The sequence below is a fragment of the Triturus cristatus genome, chromosome 5_2, assembly GCF_964204655.1.
Source record: "Triturus cristatus chromosome 5_2, aTriCri1.1, whole genome shotgun sequence".
Taxonomy (NCBI): domain Eukaryota; kingdom Metazoa; phylum Chordata; class Amphibia; order Caudata; family Salamandridae; genus Triturus; species Triturus cristatus.
Window position 1 is genome coordinate 139474186 of NC_140588.1, and position 22891 is coordinate 139497076.

At 44.3% G+C, this 22891-nt stretch overlaps 1 protein-coding gene across 1 annotated transcript in view; it reads right to left on the reverse strand.

The window, feature by feature from the left end:
- The window catches only part of EXOC3 (exocyst complex component 3), a 239946-nt gene that overhangs the window by 212989 nt on the left and 4066 nt on the right, over positions 1 to 22891 (reverse strand). Inside the window, exons 3-4 of the mRNA XM_085606914.1 lie at positions 21656 to 21875; positions 13988 to 14669 (exon numbers count right to left, since the gene is read on the reverse strand). Coding sequence (XP_085463040.1) covers positions 13988 to 14669; positions 21656 to 21875 — 902 coding nt within the window. The remainder of the gene's footprint in view (positions 1 to 13987; positions 14670 to 21655; positions 21876 to 22891) is intronic.

Below are 22891 nucleotides of genomic sequence, written 5' to 3' on the forward strand. Positions count from 1 at the left end.
GGCAGCATGCTTGACTTCCTCTGTTCATCCTGGGTAGAGAAGCACTCTTCATAAATTATTGCACTCTCCTGCTTTATATACATACTTATAACAGAACACTCTTTTCTAGGTGACATACAGGTTTTTCACTACACTGTGCCCTGTGACTGTTCCTGTGGTGGGGTAAGAGGCTGTTTGCAGGCATGGAGCCCTCCCAGTCTGTCACTGAATACCTTGTATAAAGGAGTTTATGATAGGGGTCTAGGTCTCCCAAATGAGTGTAGCTACTACCTGGCAGAGCATTTAGTGAATGTGAACAAATGGGCCTTTAATGGGGTTGGTGAGCTAGCCCTGAAACTGGAAAGATACAGAATGGCTGGTAGACGTTTTAGGCACTATTTGTATGGTGGGAGATCAGAGGCTTCCCTTACCCACAGAGGTTGTAAAAAAGGCACAGAAGAAATCGACACATAAACGGACAGGAAGGGTGATTAATGTATGGATAGTATAGGTGATGAGCCTGTCCATCTTTGGGAAACAGGACACAAATAGAGTGAAAAAGTATGGGAGAAATCTTGGGATCAAACGCCACCCTATACTTACCCAAGTCTGTGAGTAATATGAAATGCCCAGGACACAAATTTTTAAAAATATTTCCAACTGTGTCATATGATGCAGAGTCATGCTGGACCTGGAGAAACCTTCCTTGACTGTACCCCATTGGAAAATAGTCTCCTAACCGAAGAAATGAATCCATCCTAGGGCAGTTCCATTGCTATACAAACCACTTGCACACAATTCCTTACATAGCCTCGAAACAATTGAAGAGCAAATGGGAAAAAGCATAGAAGTGTTGGAAGAGGTGGAATGTCAGGAATCAATAACACATCCGTGTTAGGTTGTGGGATTATTACTCAGGGTATATTACTCCAGCACACATATATTTGCATTTTTATACACTTAGTCGAAGGGATGCTTGGTGTGGAGTGTAGAGAGGAATGTTTTTCTACCACATCCTGTGGTTATGCCCTGAAATAAAAGTATTGGGGAAGGAGGTAATTAGGCAAATGCAAGCAAGCATTAGCAAAACTAATAGGTCTTGCTTATGAGAGCTACTGGCTTTGGCAATGGAGGGAGGGAGTGAGGATGGGAGAAAAAGATGAGAGTGGGGAGAGGGCATGTGAGAGACAATGGGGAAGCACACAGACTCGAAGGGTGTGCGGGAGGAGCTAAGGAAGCAAACTAACAATGGAGGATAGGCTCGAGGGGTTAGAGAAGTAAATGGACAACAGAGGGTGTATGTGAGGGGATGGGGCAGTAAGCTAAGAATGGAAGGTGGGAGAAAAGGGATTGGGAAGCAAACTGAAAGTAGAGGGCGAGAGCGCCTGGGAGAGCAAGAAGACAATGGAAGGCGGGGGGGCTGGGGCAGCAGAGGGCAGGTGGGAGGGGCTGAGGAAGCAAGCTGACAAAAGAGGATGGCATTAGCTGGGGGAGCAAGCTGATAAGAGAGCTGAAGGGGCTGGGGAAGCAAGCTGACAATGGAGGGGGGTAAGAGGGGATAGGGAACACACACAGATAATAGATCTGGGGAATGCAAACGGAGAGTGGGCAGGCAGGGCTAGAGAAGCAAATGGGCAACCATGGATGGGAGGGCCTAGGGAAGCAAACAGACAGGGGGGTGGTGGGGAAGCAAGAACGGCTATTTAGTGGGGGGAGAGATAGAGGAATACATAAGGAGAAGTACACAAGGGGGACAGCTAGAAAACAGATGCACTGGTAGAGTGCTTAAAAATAACTGACCACCTGAAAAATGAACAGTGGAAGGACACAAGCAATGCATCCTCTAAATGAGGGACAAAAACAAGAAGAGGAAGGAAAGACTTGGGAAGTTAACAAATAAGAAGGAAGCAAATGAGAGCAACAATGAAGCGGACTAATGGTAAGCAATCCGCGGCCGCCAAACCCACTGCAAGCTAACATGTCTCGCAAGAGACAGAACATACGCTGTCTTAGGCAAGCCATATAAAATGGTGCATACGCTGTGGCAATTGATGCAGCCGCTAGTACTTCTGGGTTTTGGGGTGAGGTGGTCATCCCCAGACATCATATTATTTATTAATTCAGCTTTGTCAATAGAAAAATGAGAAGCAGTGCATGCATGGGGCACTCCAAGGATACTTTCACAGACGCAATGGAATAGAATCCTCAATTGGTGCATAGAACCGGAGAGGTTGATCCCTCAGAGTACAGGCTGCCCAGTTAAATTCGACAAAACATGGGTGCATCCAGACAACACTATGGACTTATACACAGAGCGCAGTATCAGAGTAAAACTGGAACAAATCTTTAATAAGACTTGGGGGCTTCCATATAACAAGATATAATGACATTTGGCGATAGGGTAAGACACTGCGATTGTTGGATGTTAAAAGGATTGAGAAAAGGCTATTACTTGCAGTAGAAATGTTTACATTTGCACATTTAGAAAAAGGCAAAAACAATAACATGAAAAAGAAGGATAATTCCAATTTATGTCCTGCACACAATCACAATTCCTTGGCAGCAGGTGTTGCAGTCTCTTCCAAATACCTCTGTATCTGGTCTCATACCACCCTTCTATTACCTGGGGTACTGTTGGCAGGTTTGAAATAGGCCTACAATTCAAAGTGTTGACCAAGGGAATGCTAGGTGTCTTTGTGAGGTGTTGAGTTCACAACTACATGCTTTTTACAATGCATCCTTTTACAATACTGCTGCATAGCTCACAGTTAGGCTTGAAGAATGGTTTGTGATTGGGCTAGTAGGATTGAGTCATGTGCAAAAGAAGAAGTGGTATTTCTAACTCCTACGATTTGAGGTACATCTGGCATGGCTGCTATTATGGCGAGGTACATATCATTTGCATAAAGGATGAACAGCAAAGGTACCAGTTTCTTCTCAAGATTGGTTGAAAATGTGTTCTGTCGCACATACCGAATCTGACCTGGCCCTTTGAAATGCTGTAGAGACCAGTCACAAATTTTAGTAATGACTGATTTATCTGACAAATGTTTCATTTTATCCTCCAAGAGGCTCCTATTATCCAAATAAACTGTGTGAGAGAAATCTAAGAAGGCTGCAAAAGGGCCATCTTTTTCTCACAAGAATATAAGTTAACCAGGTGACACAGATTGAAAATGTGTTTAATGGATGATATTTTTCCCGAAACCTCCTTGGATGGATGTAATTTCATTTTCTCTCCTCCATAAATTAATACGAGTGAGGATAATCTTTGTGAAGACCCTGCTATTGTTATATGTAAGATGGTTAGGCCTGTAGGAGGAGCATCTGAATGCTGAATACTGCCCTTTTTATATAGAGGCACAATAAGGCCTGTTTTCCAAGAAGCAGGGGAAACTTGGTTCTTCTGCGAAGAGCAGAAATGTTAGGGTGAACAATGATGGCCACCAACTGCTGAACTGCTTGAACCAACCAGATGGAATCACGTTAGGGCCTGAAGCTTTATTAGAACATTGGAATGTTGGGAGCTCCATTGAAGACAATGGAGTGCTCCCTGCTTCTACGGGTTGGTAAAGGCCTGCAGACCAACCTTCCAATGTTTTACAAAAGGCCTCTCGGAGCTCGAGGGGATTTAAATCCCCCTCGAGCTGCGAGAAGTCTTTGTTTAATTTGTTAGAACATTATGCCCTCTAGTGGCAGAATGTTCTAATAGCCTTATAGCCCTTCGTAGCAAGGCTATACCAGCTATTAAAGTGCCGTCCCTTGTTAAAGTCCCTCACCTTCGGCTCGGGCCTTTAACGCAGGAACGGGCCTTTAATAGCCGGTATAGCCCGCTACGGCGGGCTACAAGGCTATAATATCAGTCAGGGAGAGGATGGCCTTGTATATTAATTACTTTAAAGCATTCCTCAAGTTCTTGCTTCCCCGATTGTGTGTAAGATGTTATCACATGGTTGATTGTTTAGCTACCCTAATGAACGGTAGTATTTTGGAGGATTTATCTGTTATTTGATGTGTTTTATATTAGTGCTTTGTTGTTACAGATGTTTGCTGTCATGTTAACACTGATTTTTGTTTAAATCTGTTTTATTGATTTTATACAGTTTTCTGAAAGGTGACAGTTGACATGTGATGTTTCGCCAAACAATAAAGACATATACAATAAACCATAGGTATCTGTTAGCTGTCAATGCCGGTCCTTGTATAGTACCGGCTGTTTAGTAATCAGCATATATGATCAACTCGTCTAAATAGTTATCCGTTGAGAAACATTCACATTATACATCTTTCAGTCATCGCTGCACAGTATGCATACAGTTACAGTTAAATAAAAATTGACCATGTACAATATTCTGTAAGAGTTTTCTACCTTTGTCGTATAAAGTCAATGAACAGATGGAACAACTAATAAAACATGAACAATGACATTGACCCGCTCATATTACCGCTTTCCCACATCTTCGCTCTTGCGTACACTGCATGTTTGTGTAAGTGCTTTATTCTGTGTCTCCCATTTACGACGCCCACTCCTGTACGTGCACCTAACTAAAGTTTATTTGTCCATGGAATACCACGGCGCTTCCATTGATGGCGCACACAGTGTATTCCGTCTGTTCTCCTACCCCTCAGCGGGACTGGCCCTCAGGTCCCTCCCTCTCTGTCTGCTGCAATTCATGCAAGAAAGCATCCCAATGCATTGCTATGGGTTCTTGATACAACCCCAACGTTTCCACACGCCTGATAGCGATGCTCTCTGCCTTAGCCCATGCAAGCCACAAGTGACGCCATGCCCGCACATGTGGCGGATCCGCCGCTTTCCATCGTTCAGTAAGGAGTCTTTTAGCAACTACTGTCCCAAGATCCAGGAATCTTGATGCTACTTTTGTGGCGGACGTCCTCCTAAATTGGTGCAGTAAGTACACTGACCATTCAAAAGGCAGCTCTCGGTTTGTGCATGTGTGTAACATTCTAGCTATTGCATTCCAATATGCACTTATCCGGGGACAACTCCATAGCACGTGTATCAGATCAGCCCCTAGTTCAGCACACCTCGGGAACGCTACATCTGCGCGATGAAAGTATTGGTTGATTGTGGCAGGTGGGAGATAGGCCCTGCGGATAATATATAATTGAATCTGCCTAAACCGCATATTTCTGGGTATGTGTGTCGGGCTCTCCAGTATCCGTGCCCATTCCTTGTCTATCAACTGGCGTCCCAAATCTAACTCCCATTTACAACGGAGTGGGTCGAGACTACGCTGCATGGGTTCTAAGGGAGGCGGCAAACCAGCTTATAAGATGTCTACAACATCCCATGACATTTAGGTACTGTATGGTGAGATGTGGAGTTGGTTCAGTAGTCATGTCCCCCCATTTGGCCGACAATGTGGTTGCCAAAGAGTGATGTGTAAGAAATTGCCCCGATGGGAACCCCACCTCGGTTACTAATGTCATGTACGGTATGAGTGGCCCATCGCGGTAGAGGTCCCCTAGTGTCTGGGTACCCCCTCCAGTTACTCCGCAATCAGTTGAGTTGTGAGCACTGTAAGTCCGGTAGGAGATCCCTCAAGTGGTATCGCTGGGGCATAGGGGGTGACGCCTCTGGTGATAAATGGGCATCTGCAGAAGAATTTGTACGCCACCGCGAGTAGTAGCGGTGATGGCGTCTTTGACCTAGTAGCAGGGTGGAAAAGTCTAATAATTTGCTCCATTGATTGGGGCGGTTGTCATGTTAGCACTGATATTCTGTTGCTGGTTTCCTGAAGATTTTGCAGGTTTTTATATATCTTCTTGCCTGGCTGCTTCAATAAAGGATTCCCACTGACTATCTCGAAATTGCTTTTTGTCCTAATCATTGTTTTATATGTTTTTCAACTCATATGGAATCTGTCTGATTTCTGTCTGATTTCCTTTTATGCTCTGCTGGAGGTTGTTCTTTACAGTTTTACACTATTTGATGCAAATCAATCAGAAAGCACTCAAAAAACGTTCATATCAAATTGTCACACAATGACACTTCTCGCTTGATTCTTTAAGTCTTCTTTACTCAAATCATTTGTTTAAATTGCTAAACTGCCACAGCCAACTAGTTTCGTTCCATGAAATTCTTCAGGGCATCAATAAATAAGTCAGCCTCAATAAATCCAGCCCATCAGATAAGACGTTTGTAAAAGAAATTACATTTCTCCTGGTACTCACTGAAGTAATTGCTTGATTATATATAAGGCTCCCTGTTTTCTGTATTTACGGATTTTTAAAGATAAACACAGACAGAAAACAATGTGTTTTCTGTCTGCATTTATTTTTTAAGGAGGATAAATACAGAAAATGGTGCATCTTTATGTGAACTTCCGTGCTGTCTTTCATGAATTATAGCCCAAAAGCTGGACAGCATGGGAAATGAAAAAACAAGATGAAATGTTTTTAAATAATGGCATATGTCAACATACATTCGTGCTATAATGCTAATATTTACCAGTGGTTGAATTTTTATGTAATATTTGGCAGCTTAAATAGCTAAAACATGACGTCAGTCAGTTAAATAAATATGAAAATGTACAGTTTTACAACTTCATTTTTACGTGAAACACTAAATAAATATGGATAAATACAGATAAAATGGCCCAAAAATAAATATGGATAAATACAGACAGAAATTGTGCTTTGCTATCAGCCACGCCCCACGCAACACCGGAAAATCACTGACCTGGCGGTCACCTGCGGTATGGGATGCGGATTGTTTCTGCGGTGCTCGCAGCAAGGCTAGGCAAACTCCGCCGGAGCCGCTGGGCGGTTACATTGTGCAGACTTCGCTGTTTGGGCTGCTGATTCCACCTGGAGGCGATTCGGAGTCTTAGGAGGGAAATTCCTGCAGTCCATTGTACTGCCTCCTAAAGGAAAGCGCAGGAGACCGCGGCTGCAGGAATATGTACAAGCTGAAGGAAACGCCGGTGTTGTAAATAAGACGCCAGGTAACTTTACTAAGAGCACAAAAAGGGATACAAATATTGTTGGGGCTAAAGCTGATACCGTGTCAACTAAAACTAGAATGTTTGCAAACGATAAGTCAGCGCGCAAGTGAATGCTTGTCACGAGGAAATCGGGGGCGTGTCATCAAGTGAGAGTACTCCAGGCGGTTGCCTGTTCTCAGAACTTTACTAAGAGCACAAAAACGGATACAAATATTGTTGGGGCTAAAGCTGATACCGTGTCAAATAAAACTAGAATGTTTGCAAACGATAAGTCAGCGCGCAAGTGAATGCTTGTCACGAGGAAATCGGGGGCGTGTCATCAAGTGAGAGTACTCCAGGCGGTTGCCTGTTCTCAGGACGCCGGATAACGGCGCGCGTGTACCGCAACTACATTGCCCGTTTCCTCGGAAGAGCCTTTATGAGGCTCCTACTTCAGAGGCCATCTGGGCATATCCGCGCGTTGGAGCGCTATTCACTTTCTTCCCCCACATTGGAGAGCCGGTGAGAGGCTCAGCCACTGACAGATACCGCTACTTGGGCGGTTGGTTACGTCTGCCGAAGCCACTTCTGGCCTCTGTTCTCTGGTGCCTTTGAATCCCCTTTCATTTCATTTCTGTTTGAAGTTGCTCCGGACTTTGTACTACGTACCACGGGGGGAGTGTTGGGACGGGACTGCGAGGACCAGCAGCCCTGTAACTTTGTGCAGCTGTGTACCTCTTCCCGCCCTCTGCCCGTACGTACCTAATTGTAAAGGCCCACCGCTGCGCGGCCCGGGTCTCTTGTAGCCCATTTGAGCCCGGAGGAGATTGGACCGGGCCCCCTCTCTTTCGCCATCTTGGAAAATTGATCCTTCTCCAAAAACGTCCTGCAAGTACTGTGTCGTTACCGATTCAGAACTCTTTTTAGAAATTCTTTTTTTTTTCTTTTTTTGTGTGTTTGTTTTTCGAATCATGGATGGGAAGGAGTGCAGGAACAAAGCTCCTAATGGTAATCTAACGGGTACCCTGGACAATTTCATACTGAGAGCTAACTCCGTGATTGACCAGGGCATTGTTTTGATAAAGCGCAGAGTTTCTTAGGATCTTGCTATGGCCAAAAGGTCTTCAATGGGCCATTATGCAAATGCTCGCACACCAAAGACCACTAAGGGCTTGAACATTGATAACCCTGAAATGTCTGTGTATAACCAATCTTTAGCACAGCATTCGCATGAGTCTTCCCCTCATGGTCATTTGAGTCAGCAGGGGTCCCCTGTGACCTTGGGTGATTCTACGCCGTCCAAGACTACGGAGAGACCTAATACTTGCCAGCTCCGGGGAAAGGGCACGGGTGTGATACCGAAAAAGAAGTACCCCATTGCAGGAGCCAGGAGAGCTAAACCATCTAAACCACCTAAACCATCTAAATGCCGCAGTAACAACGCACAGTTAACTGGCTCCAAGGATGACGAGGGATCCGGGGCATATGTCTTGCCAGGTGCCATGCCTGATTTACCCCTACAACGAGAAAGTCCTGGGGCAGGCATTGTGCAGGGTCCGGCTGCAACTACGGATGTATCATCATCAGGGGAGGATTCTTTATGTTTGAAAATTTCTGCAATTTTGTGTGTTTCACTTCGTCCGCTGGAAGAGAGACTTGCTCGCACTGAGAGTCAACTCTCCAAGTTTGAGCATGGTACATTGGGTATCTTAAATAGTATCGTTAATAAAGCACCAGATCGGGGCGATCGAGCTTTAATTAGTGTAACTGAAGGGGATGAGATGCATGACAAACCAGATATTTCTGCAACTTATCTAATAGATGGTAATTGTGTTGTATCCCGTGGGGGTGCTGTCGCAGCCCCAAATCTACTGCAAATCAAACCAGGAGTGGGACCCAGGGCAGATCAGCATTTAGTCCCCAATAGTGCAGGAGTGGTCTATACTGATACGGCTAGACACGATGGGCGGGTACCGACGGATGGGGGCACGATAGAGGAACCTAGAAATAGGCCTAGAATTGATCTAACCACCAGAGGTGAGCCCATACTTGGCTATTCTAACTTGGGTCCCTGAAATAAGTGCTTCGAATGTTGAGACATACAGTTCCTTGACAAATAAAACCACCCACTGGCTCAATATGTATAGGCCACTCCCCCCTTACATTACAAGTGAAATATCAATGGTTCGAAGGGTGGGATGGGTGGGTCGTACCCCAAAAATTTCAACTGGCGATTGTATATTGGTCAATTTCAGGGACCCACAGACTGCAGATTACATCTGCAACTGGAGTGTATCCAGCCCAGGTACAAAAATCGTAGCTCGCCCCCTTTCGTTTTTTTACCCCAGCGAACATTTGAGAAATCTGGATGATGGCTGGTCTTTTGTATCATACCAGCGAGGGGGTAGGGGCGGGAAGGATAGGTATGGCCACAATCTGTTAGCCCAGAGCCTTATCCCTTATTATAATAGGTTTAGCGGCCTGGATCAGGTTGATTGACTGAACTCAACCGGGCTGGAATCTTCAGGTAAAACCTTAAGCCAGGATGATAATACGGAGGCCATTAAGGTTTCAACGGGAAGCCACTCAGCGTTAGCATTACTAAGAGCTCATCATCCGCCACAGGGGAGCAGTATGAGTAGTGATATGCTCGATACAGGGTGGACACCCCAGGTTCAGAAATCATCATTATCACTAGAAATCACCGGTGCCGTAAACCCCTTGGGGAGTGATAACATTCCTGTAGTCACGGTACGTCATAATCCTGATAATATGAAGCATATGCTTATGTCATGGAACGTGGCGGGTCTCCCAAATAAATTAGCCTGTCCGGAGTGGGGCTCTTTTTTGGATAGGAACGATATATGCTTATTTCAGGAGACTTGGGCTAGGGAGGACCAATGCAGAGTAGGCTTTGCGGCCTTTAACATCGCTGCCCGCTGGGGAGGGAAGGGGCGTCCATCTGGGGGCCTTACAATCTAGGTTGGGCTACATTTAGGCTGTAATGGTGTGTCTATCCCGACTAACTCTGTTGACATCCAGTGTGTCCTCCAGACATGGCCAACCTCTTATAAATTTGCAATCGTGAACGTGTACTCCCGCCCGACAAGTGTGGCCAAAGAGTCTAGTACCATTGGGGAGCTGTCAATTTTTCTTGACTCCCTCAGTAATGATACACACTACATGGTGGCTGGTGACTTAAACTGTCACTTTGAGCCCTTGCGAGGGCTGAACGAGGGAGCGCTAACGGGGGGAGGACGAACATTGGGGAATCCCGCCATGCCAGTCTCCCTATGTAAGGTCCTGGTCCCCACTGGCCATGCAGATCACAACCCTAACATTAACCAACTCAATTAGGGCCTGTAATGGTCGGACGCCCTCCGATATCCCCTCAAAGTGCACCTTTAATAAGAGAGATCAAGAATCACGATTGGATTATATTATGCTGGAGACACGCTTATGGTCGAAGGTTGTTGACTTTGAGGTGATATCAAGGGCAGACAGCGACCATAACGCATTGAGTCTGAGGATGGACTTCCCATGCCCTGGGGCTAATGAGTATGAAGCTGCCCCAGATATGGTAGATGGGTTGATAGCCACCAATAATAGACGTAGGGTCAAGTGGGGGAAATTGGTGGATTCTCAAGTTGCATTACCTAAATTATATAGTGCAATTTTACCTTTCCTCACGAAGGCCAGTGACATAATGGTTCAACCATTGGCACCAGATTTTCATGGAAACATGCTGACCATGCATCAGGATTTGGTAGACTGTCTATTGGAATTTTTTAACCCGCCCAGCCCTTGCAGGAAGAGTAGGGTGCCTGTATCCTCCTGGTATAATGTTTCTTGCAGGAAGGTAAAAACGGAGCTCATGGGGGCTGTAAAAGATGGGAGAGATAAACCAAAAATCCGCTCTTTAAGATTATTATATAAAGAAACAATGAATCATACTAAGAAAGAGTGGGACTTGAAAAGATGGCTAAATCTTTCCTCCTCCCTAGGCACGAAAGATGCGCGTAGATTCTGGGCAATAGTCAGTACGGAGTCAGGTGAGCCCAGATCCGCGATTGAACCCAATATTGAGGCAGGGGTCTGGGAACTCCATTTTAGGACCTTATATGCAGCAGCTCCTGGCCAAGACAGCATACAGTTACATACGCTGACAGTTGCTGAGAATGATGAACTGGAATTTACATCCGAGGAGGTTTGCATTGCCATAGGGAAATTGGCTACGGGAAAAGCTCCCGGCTTGGATAAACTCCCCGGCGACCTTTTTAAGGATCAGCCAAGGATATGGGCTCCCTACCTCTGTACCCTATACAATGCAATCCTGGGAGGCATGGAGGTGCCGGGTACTTGGCTGGGAGCAGAGATTATCCCAATTTTCAAGAAGGGCTCTCCTCTGCTCCCAGCCAACTACAGGCCCATCAGCCTCATCGACGTCGCCCAAAAAATCTTCTTACGACTAATTCTAGATCGTTTGCAGGAGTGGATGGACGAGCACGAGATCCTCACCCCATTTCAGGCCGGATTTAGGAGGAACACATCTACCATGGACCAGATCTTCCGTTTAATTCTGTTATACTGGAGGACGGTCACAGTAGAGGGTGGCAGACTCTACATGGTGTTTGTGGATCTCCGGTCCGCGTTTGATATGGTTCCTAGGGGGAAACTGTGGGCGGTGCTTTTGGACATGGGAGTCCCACATGCAATATTGGGGGTATTGATGAGGTTGCATGCACAGAACTTTGCACAGGTTAGATGCGGGAGAAATGGGGCGTTGTCTTCCAGGTTTCCAGTTTGCAGGGGGGTCAGACAGGGCTGTGTTCTGGCACCAACCCTGTTCTGCCTCTATATGAACGATGTAATATCGCACCTGGACGAGGTTCCCAATAACGACGCACCCAGATTGGCAGGCAGGAGGGTGCCGGCGATAATGTTTACCGATGACACCCTCCTGCTTTCCAAGTCCCCTATGGGGATACAACACGTATTGAACGGGTTTATGGATTTTTGTCGCTCTCGTGGTCTAGAAATCAACGTAGAAAAAACCAAATTTATGATCTTTAATCCCCCCGCCTAACACCTATCCTGGGCTCGGTTAGACTGGAGAGGGTACAGACCTTTCAATACCTAGAGGTCACGATAAATGAAAATCTCTCGTGGGGCCCCCAACTGGTCAAGTCCCAACTCAAATTGTCTCAATTATCGGGGGCATCCTTAAGATGTCAAATGCATCAACATTTAAGCCAGTGAGTCCTGCGCTTGAGATTTATAAAGTCAAAGTAAGGGCAGTGGCTCTCTATGGGGGGGAACTCTGGGGGCACTCCTGCAGGCTCGAAATCCCAAATGTGGAGAATAATTTTATGCGACAGTTATTGGCGCTTCCCCAGAGTACACCCCTCCTACCACTAAAGTTAGATCTAGGATTAAGTCCCATTCAGGATGAGTTATCCCTAAAACCTCTTAGGTTCTGGCGGAGGCTCTGAATAACTCCTGAACTCTTAAATTACAGGCTTGAATTGAAGGACGCATTGACCCATAGTAAAGCAGCAAAAATTCCTTGGCTTGCATTTGTGAAACAGGAACTGGAGAAAATGGGTTTACCTGCCATGTGGTATGAACCAGAACAGGCGTGTAGGGAGGTTTCAGGTAAATCCCTTACTAAGTCTTTCAGGGTTTACAAACACAACATATGGCTGCACGATTCAGGAGTTGGCATTATGACAAAATTATTTTTAAATAATAAGACTGCTTATGTGTTTGAGGACTTCCTGAATGTTATCTATCCAGTAGCAGCAAGAAAGCTCTATATTCAATGGAGGTATGGTACACTACTATTAAGGGCCTTTACAAGTAAATGGCCCTCCTCCGTGAACAAAGCTTGCCCAGGTTGTGGTGCCGTCCAAGAGGATGAACTCCATATACTCTTTTTTTGTCCTGCTTATAGTAAAGCCAGGAAGTTTTGGTTAGTACCTTTATGCAAGAACCTGGGCTTTGACAAATGCTTGGTTGCTTTGAGAATTCTCAAGACCGATACTTCAGGGCATATTGTCTTTGCACTATCGAAGTTTCTGATAGCCATGTGGTCCAAGAGATGTTTTATAATGGCGAATAGTAGCCAGGGGTGATTGTTTATTCTTGTTTTCATGGAATTTTATTGTATAATATGAATTGACAATTTTATCCTATGTGCTGAAATGCCTGTTTTTATTTGTAATCTTTTATGGCTGAAATAATGTCGAAATAAAGATTAAATGAATGAATGAATATAAAAAAATAAATACCATAAAACCGGGAGCCCTAATTATATATAATAAGGCAGATGCGGACACCAGGATCCGTGGCTTGACCCACAAGTAAAATGTTGATGTATTGCATGTAAGATAATTACATTCTTTTTTGCCCCACATCTTTCTGAAATCCTCTATCTGCATATCACGTCTTATCTTTCCTCTTCAGCACCGTTTTCACGCTCTCTTTGTGCAAGTACTTACTTTCAACTCCAATACTCCCAACACAACCCTCTCACTCACATCGCAGGAACGCTGAGGGAGAAGATCATTGTGGGAGCCTGAGGCAAGGAGATCAAGGGAGCAGTCATAAAGATGGCGGAGAGTGAGTCAAGTTGAACAGCAAGGTAGAGAGATGGGAAAGAGGGAGGGAAGGGTGAAAGCAGGGTCAAAGAAGACAGGAGCCAAAAAAAGCAATGTGGTAGGCAGCACCGGGAGAGGAAACAATTGGGGGGAGGGGTGGGGGTTGAGGGAGCAAAATCTAGAAGAATTTCTTTTTGTCTTCAAAAGTATCCCACACAAATCAGTAAGCTTCTGGAAGCAACAGCCTTGGAATAAAGAGTGCTCCCTTCTCTACTAGAGTTATTCTTCTCTAAAAGAAGACATAAATGAAGAAAGAGTTCACAGCCTCTTAACCTTAAAAGTAGCTGAATGTCATTCTTAAACTAAGGAATTCCTTGCCACCTGTAACTCAGAAAAAAGTAGCTCATTGTGGAAACACACATTCTACAATGTTATACACTTTTACTTCTCCACTCTTACCTCTGGTATGTGTTTAAGACCCACGTGAGGAGGCTGACGATTTCATTAGCTTCCAGATCTTCTGAGGCCAGCTCCTGGATGCGGGAGGACAGTGCCTCATGGTAGAGGCCAAGGAACTGTTTTAGAATCTCATAGTGAGGAGGGAAGCACTGAACCATGAGGTTCTTCACCACAAGTAAATCGTCCAAGACATATCTACGTATTATTTCCAGGTGGCGCACTAGCCACATCTTGTCCGACTCCCGGGTGTCTGCCTGAGTCCCCTCTATTCTGTTGGTCACTGTTTTCTGCAGGACTTCAAGCATTTTCTCCTTCCATTTCTTAGGACGATCATGAGGGATGAACCCAGTCTGTTTTTTTCGATCCAGCATGCGCCGATCAATCTTTTCTTCTCTCTCGATAATTCGAACCACAGAAACAAGCATGGTGGGATCCCGACGCACAGTCACAGAAGATCTTTGTACCACCATCCACAGCTGCTTGGCCAGTTCATCAGAGAGTTTCTGCACCTGACCAAAATAAATCTGGATGAGATTCATGTCTCTGCTGTTCTTGCTGTCCATGCGATACTGCTCATACATGAGGTCATCCCTGGAACATTCCAAGTCCATCAGCTTTCGGTGAGCTTGCAGAAGATCACCATGCACAATCAGTTCTTCAGTTTCCCTTACTATTTCTGGCACTGTAAGATCCATGCAATGGAAACAGAAAGGAACATTTATGAGGGAGCAAGACTGCTTTTCACTGCAAACATGTACTTGAGGCATCTTTTTTCAATAGTAGTTTACGGATATAACCGCATTGAAAAAGAGGGGTGTGGAGCAATAATTAGCATGTGGTTATGTTAACTTTGTGACATCATTAATTAGCTAGTGGTTGTGCTAACTTTGTGCCATCAATGTCTGGAGTAAAAGTCTGAGTATTCATTCAAAGAGGAGCAGTAAGAGGTCGAAGTCTCTCTAGTCAATTTAACAACAAAGAAACTAAAGTGGCCTTCCCAAAGGCAGACAGACGCATTTAAAGTATTTTTCAGCAAATAAATATTGCATACTGTAGAAACCATAAGAATTATTATTCCATTGTAAAATGCTGTTGTTTTCTTCAGATCAACAGAACCAAGAATTCGGTGCAACACACAACGCATAGCAAGAAATTATTTCATAATCTTATTAAACCTCATCTGCTTTTAAAAAGTATAGTTGTCTTTTATAATCAATTACTGACATTTTGAAAGGATCCCAGGGCACAGTGATTGTATTCTTGCTGCTATACATGAAAATCAACTTAATATTGTGCACTAATGTCACAGCAGGAAGTATAATTGAATAAAACTCAAACATGATTATAAAAGATACAGTCTTCTTCGGACTATAGGTTTACATAAGTTTTAATATGCAGGTTAAGTCAGAGTTTCTTGACTTCACCCTCTGTAAAGTAAAGCACCCAACCAGCAATAGGAGTGGTGATGATGATGGTTTCCTGCTATGAAATATCTTGCGAGGGCAGGGAGGTAATCTTTAAGCAAGGAACTGGACGGTCTATGAGCCTGTAAACCTTCCACAGATTTCAGTTGTTGGAGGGAACAGGGATGGTACGTTAAGAAAAAGAACTGAGAAGATGAGTGGGGCAGAAGGGCTCCTAAGGATTGAGCAATGTTCCTAGAAGGAGATGATGCCACAAAGGGGTGATAAATCAGCCCATTTAGTGCTTACATTTTGCAAGCTTCACACTGTGTTGAACTTGTGAAGTTTGAACTCAGAGAGGGAAAAAAAAAATCAACTTAATCCAAAAAGAAAGCAAAAGTTTTAAAAGCTATTCTCAAGAAAGTTACTCCGACTGTGTTGTGGTCCCTGATGCTATTTGATTCTGGAAGTTGACTGTGGTTTCAATCAATTGAAAATGACAGCAAGAAAGATAGCATTGAGGTGTGCAATGAAAAGAGCTGCTTTTGCTAAACTCCATCTCATGGACAACAACTATCATCTGTTTCGTTGGTGGTCACACTACCAGCTCTCACCCCCACCTCTCTTCACAGTGAAAGGGGATGCAGAGAGACCATTATTTATGCTCCGAGGGCATGCCATGCCCACAGCTTGTCTGGTAGTCTGCGTTTTAGGGCAATAGAGAAAATGCTGCAGGCAATTTAAGAACTGATCTAGTGGGCTAGAAGATACGAAGGCTGATCTAAGAGCGGCCACGGGTGGCCGACAACATAAAAGCTGGCAATGGGGCCCTTTTAACTGCTTATCTCATACAAGGAACAGTCTATGATTTGAAAATTTCAATCTGAGAGCTGAAATTGGACCCATCTAAAAGCAGAAACTGCGGGCTAATCTAAGATATAACACGAGAATAAGAGCAGAAATAGGGAGCCCAAAAAGCTGATAATTGGGTGGTGGGGGGCAGGTGTCCAGCTTGAGAGTGGATACCACGTTGATGAGAGGGGGAGGGGAGGGAAAACTAAGAGTTGATACTGGGGAAGGGGGGGGGGGGATAACCAAAGAGTACAACCCAACAGTCAATGGCAGTGCCCATCCAATTAGATACTGAGGGCCAACCAAAGAGCCAATACCGAGGGTCAACCAAAGAGTCAATGCTGAGAGGGTAACATGAGAACCGATACCGAGGGTGCTAACCCAAATGCCTATATTGGGGGACTAACCCAAGAGCCAGTCGAACTAGAGGGCAATGTACGAGCTGATATCGGATGAACAATTCTAAGAACCGAATAATAATAATAAAAAGAGAATCTGTGGCAGGCAATTTCACTCATAACGCAACACAAGAAAGATAAAACCCTGCGAGTGGACACACTTGAGCGAGAAATAGACGATCTAGAAAAGAATCAGGGACAAGATCCTTCTGACGATGTCACACATAGACTGCTCCTTAAAAAACAATAATATAAAGACCATTTATGGGAAGAAACTAAGTCACGACTATCGACAACGCAGCATACACTATATGAAATGGGTGACAAAGCGGGCAAACTGCTGGCCTGGCTTGATAAACGCGAGAAAGCGGACAGATGGATGGCAGAACTCAGCCTGCCTACGGGAGCTACCACGCAGAATCCGCAAGAGGTTGTAGATCTCCTAGCACACCATTACGAACAAGTCTATGCCTCAGCACATTCACATACACAGGAGGAGTTGGATGACTTCCTCCGTGACATCCGTCTTCCTAAACTCACGGAAGAGGAGTCTCAGCTTCTGGAAGCAAAGCTTACGACAGACGAACTAGCCTTAGCAATCAACAAACTTCAGTCTGGGAAGGCCCTCGGCCCCAACGGAATCCCCCTTAGAATGTAATAAACGTAACACTACGACAACAGCACCCCACCTTTTAACGATTTTTGAGGCTGGTCTAGAAGTGGGAGAACTGCCACGATACCAGCGTTTAGCAACTATAGTGGCCATCCGCAAACCCGGGAAACCCCAGATGGACTGCACCTCCTACAAGCCTATATCCCTGATAAATGCGGAAGCCAAAATCTTGGCCAAAACCTTGGCCAACCAACTCACACCATATCTAGCCAAATTAATACACCAAGACCAATCGGGCTTCATGCCAGGGGGGAATACAGCCCTAAACCTACGACGTCTCCACAGAGTTATGGGGCGCAGATAAAAGAGGACGCCATTGTACTCTCATTGGATGCAAGAATGGCCTTCGATACGGTTGAGTGGCCCTTCCTTTTTCTGGCCTCAAAAAGCTAGGATTTGGCCCCACGTTCTGCTCTTGGATACAACTCCTTTACACTAATCCCCTGGCGCATGTGGTGGCGAATGAGCGCATCTCCAGAGAATTTTCACTGCATTGAGGCACACGACAAGGCTGCCCACTATCGCCACTGCTCTTCGCCCTAATACTGGAGCCCCTGGCAGCGTGGGTACGGCAAAACCCGCTCATTCGTGGGCTCCGCTGGACTGCAGACTATGAAGACCGTATATTGCTGTACGCAGACGATATTCTTCTATACCTGGCCTCTCCTAGAAGATCCTTGTCGTGCCTCCTAGATATCTGTGAATCCTATGGGAAATTCTTAGGCTACACAATAAATTGGGCGAAATCTGTGCTCTACATTCTACATGGCCCCCCACCACGACTGCCGACTGTCTGTAACGTTAAAATAGTGACGGATCACTTTAAATACCTAGGGATACATATCACGCACAGCCCTGAGATATTCACGGCCCTCAATCTACACGCCCCCCTACAACGGCTGCAGCGAGACACACTGGCAATCGCTACCGTTAACACTCTTAGGTAGGGCGGCGCTCTATAAAATGATGGCGTTACCACGTTTTCATTACGCCCTCCAAAATACCCCTTTCCGGATTCCCCAATCCTACTTCCGAGCTATAGAAGCAGAGGTCACCAAGCTCCTCTGGGATAACAAGCCAGCTCGCATAGAGATGGCTACACTGTGTCGAACATGGTATGATGGTGGAATAGCGCTCCCAAATATCCAAACATACTTTTGGGCATCCCAACTAAAGGTAATTAACAACTGGCTGCATGTCCCTCACACGGACCCGGCTTACGGGCTAGATAGGGTAGGAATGGGAGATGAAGGTGCGTATTGTGCATTATACGGCAAGCCGCAGGCCCTGCTGGGCCCGACGAGTCACACCCTCCAAATATGGCAGACAGTACAGAAAAAACTGGGCTGGCACAACAAAATCACACAGGCAACACCACTTTGGGTCACGGACAGACTGGGTAGACTGGGCAAGAGCAAGGGATTCCAATTATGGGATGCTATTGGCATCTCCAAGGTCGGGGACCTCTGGGTATGGGGGAAGATGATTACCTTTGACCAACTCCAATCCAAATATGGGATGGCACCAACGGAGCGATTCCAATATCAAATGAAGCACGCCTTAGAGGCAGCAATCCCGCCCGCCACCGACTTACCAGAGGCATCGCCATTAGAGGACAGGTTACTTACGGAACATATGGACAAACAGGCAATCTCTATGACGTATCGGAAAATCATTAACAACGCACCTGACCCCACGCAAAAGCTCTGTGATAAATGGGTCGCGGAACTGGGAGACCTTGATGATTCAGACTGGCAGGACGCATTAGCCTCACCCAGGGAAGTGGCAATCCAGTCTACACTACGTTTGATACAATTTAAGATCCTACATAGAGTGTACTATACATGAACGACACTCCACAAAATAGGGAGAACGGAAACTCCACGTTGTTTGAGGGGGTGTGGGGCACTCGGTGCATTTTTCCACACTATCTGGGAGTGCCCTGCGATAGTGAAATATTGGAAATTGGTCATGAAAAAAAAAAAAATCACATGATTCGGTGGCAGCCCAGTCCCGCCTGAACCCAAACGCTGCCTTCTAAACACATGGGAGCCCACAGACCTTAACGCCACAAGACAGACATGGGCAACCTTAGGAATTATGTTGGCAAAAAAGAATATTGCTAGACACTGGGGTGCAACGGTCGCCCCCACACTCGCAGAATGGTGTAAAGACATGGATATAGGTATGCTAGCTGAAAAGACTGTATATGTACGCAGGGGGTGCCCGAAAAAGTGGATACGACTGTGGAAAGGGTGGAACACATACAGGGGGGAGATATGCACCTTACCACTTGTACCACAATACCCAGAAGAATTATTATAAAGGAGATCTCCGTAATATAATATTGTGATTTGCATGTGATGTACGACGTATGTATATGTAACGTTACACAGATGACTGAAGTTTACAAACTAACCGGTGGACGTGCCAAACACGCTAAATGTAAGAAGGAATGCCTGTCTGTACGTTTTACTTTAGTGCCGTTTTATATAATGGAAAAATACAAATATATATATTTTTTTTTAAAAGAGAATCTGTGAGGTATTCCTCCTGACTTACACAAAGGGAATGTGAGACATTAGTATTACCCCTTTTTGAGATATGGAGCAATCTCCAATACGAATATAGAACGTAACCATTTCAGTACAGTTTGGCTTGGCGGTATGATTGGTGTCTTTCTTATTCAGTAGTTTTAATGTGTTATGAATGTAGTATTAGTTTGGGACCCTCAGGAACAATTGTAAAATTACATTGATAATATGCATTCTCTATACGAGAAGGCATAGGATGAATATTTTTGGGGGGTTTTCCTCATACTAGTTTTAATTAAATTGCACTGTGATGATATGCATCTCTATTGATGCAACAGTATATTGTTGTGACTTTTTTCATTTTCATTTTTGTTTTTAATTAGGCACACGTGAATTTGTATCATTAATAGGAGAGACAATTATCACTTGTCCCGATGAAGGTGGTTTTCAAATAATTTATAACCACCGAAACGCGTCGATACTCTTTGTTCATAGGGTTATATTTGAGGAACCTTCTTTAGTCCAATCAAACAAGTATTGATGGACTCCAACCAAGTTGATTGATTCACTTGAAATAACCATATTATGATGTTTTTAATGTTTCACATGTTTTTTCTCTCATGTATTTTAGTGCAATGATTTGTTAACACATATTGCAAACAATTGCCTGTGCCTTTTTTTTGTTGTTGTGGAGAAGTGTGGCTCAATGGTTAGAGCGGCAGACCTCGATGCAGAGCACTGGTCCGGGACCAGGGTTCAATTCCAGTCGCGTCAGGGTCTCGGGCTATAAATTCCGCGGACCGGATATTCTCGCCTCAGTGCCTATTCTAATCATGGGTCCCACGCTGCAACACTGGGCAATAGCTTGCTTAATCTCCACAACGGCCCCAACAGCGCTGGGATGCCTGGCTTCACCCTGGGGATGCCCAGGAGTGGACATTTCACAGGGAAAAAGCCAGGAAGGGTTCCCTAGCGGTATGAGTACAGCACCGGGAAACCCCGAACCGGGGTAGCTGTGCACTATATAAGTACAAGCACACACACATACATGTTTTTTATTAATAGTAATTTGAAATTTTAAATAAAACTATGTTTTGATACTAGGATTAGTCTCTATCCATGTGCTTATAATTGTTTTTTGGGTCCGTATTTGTGATTATTAATAGATACTCGATTGGCTTGATGGTTGATGTATGGTTGATTGAAATTTGAAGAATCCTTTTGAGTCCAAGAGAATTTCCCTTATATCGATATGGAACAATTCTAAGAACCAAACCTTGGGGGTGTGGTCTCTATATAATAGCCTTTGCTTGGGTGCCAACTCCACTTGGGGAGCGTATACTAAATTTAACAGGTGATGCTAGACATTACAGACACTCCCAGAGTTGCCAAAACTGTTAATAAATCTACCTATACAGAGAGCGAATCTATGAAATGGCACATACTAGATCGACCAATGATTCCACAATGACCTAGTTAAATAGCCCCTTATTATATCACTAAAAATTACAAAGTAATCCAAAACAATGGATATGGACATAGAATGGAACTGTAAGATTAATATAAATGGCAAAGACTGGAAATGTGTCCCCTCAAAAGTGATGTACAAAACAGTTTTAGTATCTAAGCCTCATTCATATGCATCTTTACACCAGTGTTGTCCAAGTTCTTCAAGAAGTCAATTCATGCCACAACATCCAGTGAAGTATTTCCAGTTATTTGTTTTTCCATACAAAGACATCAAACAAGGAACCCACTAGTGTGAGCTTAATTAGAAAACATTTCCAACATGCTTTACGGCCAGTTACCTGAGAAGATGTTTTTAAGGTTTTCGACAGCAGCTGCGAGCTGACTGTGTTGAACCACAGCATCTTTCACATCTTTGAGGCTTTCAATTGTATTAATGCTCTGCCGCCAATCTTTGCTGACATCCCCCAAAGAGCCCTGGATGTTCTTCACATCACTTAGTGCATTGTGCAGCTGCGTGAGACCAGTCCTTACACCATCCAGTTGAGACTGGATTGCTGCCTAGAAGGAGCATTGGCAAACAATTAAGTTACTCCTTTCAAAACAGTGTTCAGAATTTAGCACATAATGCAACTAGACTAGCAGTTCAGTTTGTAGCAGGCAATCAATCCACATATAAAGTACCCCCCGAATAGATTAAGCACAGCTGAAAATAACCCGGTTGGATAACTATGTCAGACTGGGTTCGTCCAGAAAACATTAACCAATTCATAACCATACATACATCAAATCTCTTTCCAAACAAACCAAAAGAAGAAAAAAAAACAGTTTGTTGAATCCAACCAGTATTTAGTTCAGGAATTGTCTGACGATTCTAGTACAATGTTAATCAGAAATGCTATGAACACCAAGCTAGAGACTGAGATCTAGAATACTGAAGTTATTCAGTCTCAAATCTTCTGGCAAACAAAAGTCTCACCGCCCTATGCCCTAGATAGAATCTACTATTATGAACTTTTGACAAATTCTTCAGGGAACAAAGTCCTCAATTTGGCCACTAATTCTAACATTCATTTCACCATCTTGAAAGTATCCCATTTCTGGTTGACTCTTCCGTCAGTACACCTACTTTAATTCTTAAATTGATGAACCGGTGCTCCCTTGGCTTTCTCAGAAATCAGATGTGTTCCTTTATCCTATAGCCAATAACACTAATATTGGGGCTCATTTCTAAATCCTTCCACTACATCTGGCAGAAGTCTAGCTTCATTAATCAACAAGATTAATTGTTGACGGATTTACAAGCTGCACTAAATAATCTGTCACAAGTAAGGCCCTGGCGAATTGTCTTGGGGGTCAAAACAATTGATTTTTCATGCTGCATGATTGTTTGTACATTAAATTCTGTAAATAGTGATATTTGGTTTTTACTTGATATAATATGCATTTCATTGAAAATACTGCCATACAAACTTTGTTTTGATACAGTTTAGTTGTTTTTTTTATTCTTATACGTGTCGGGGGCTCTACAAATATAAAACATCCTTATTAACCATTTGTTCAACATGTTCATGAGG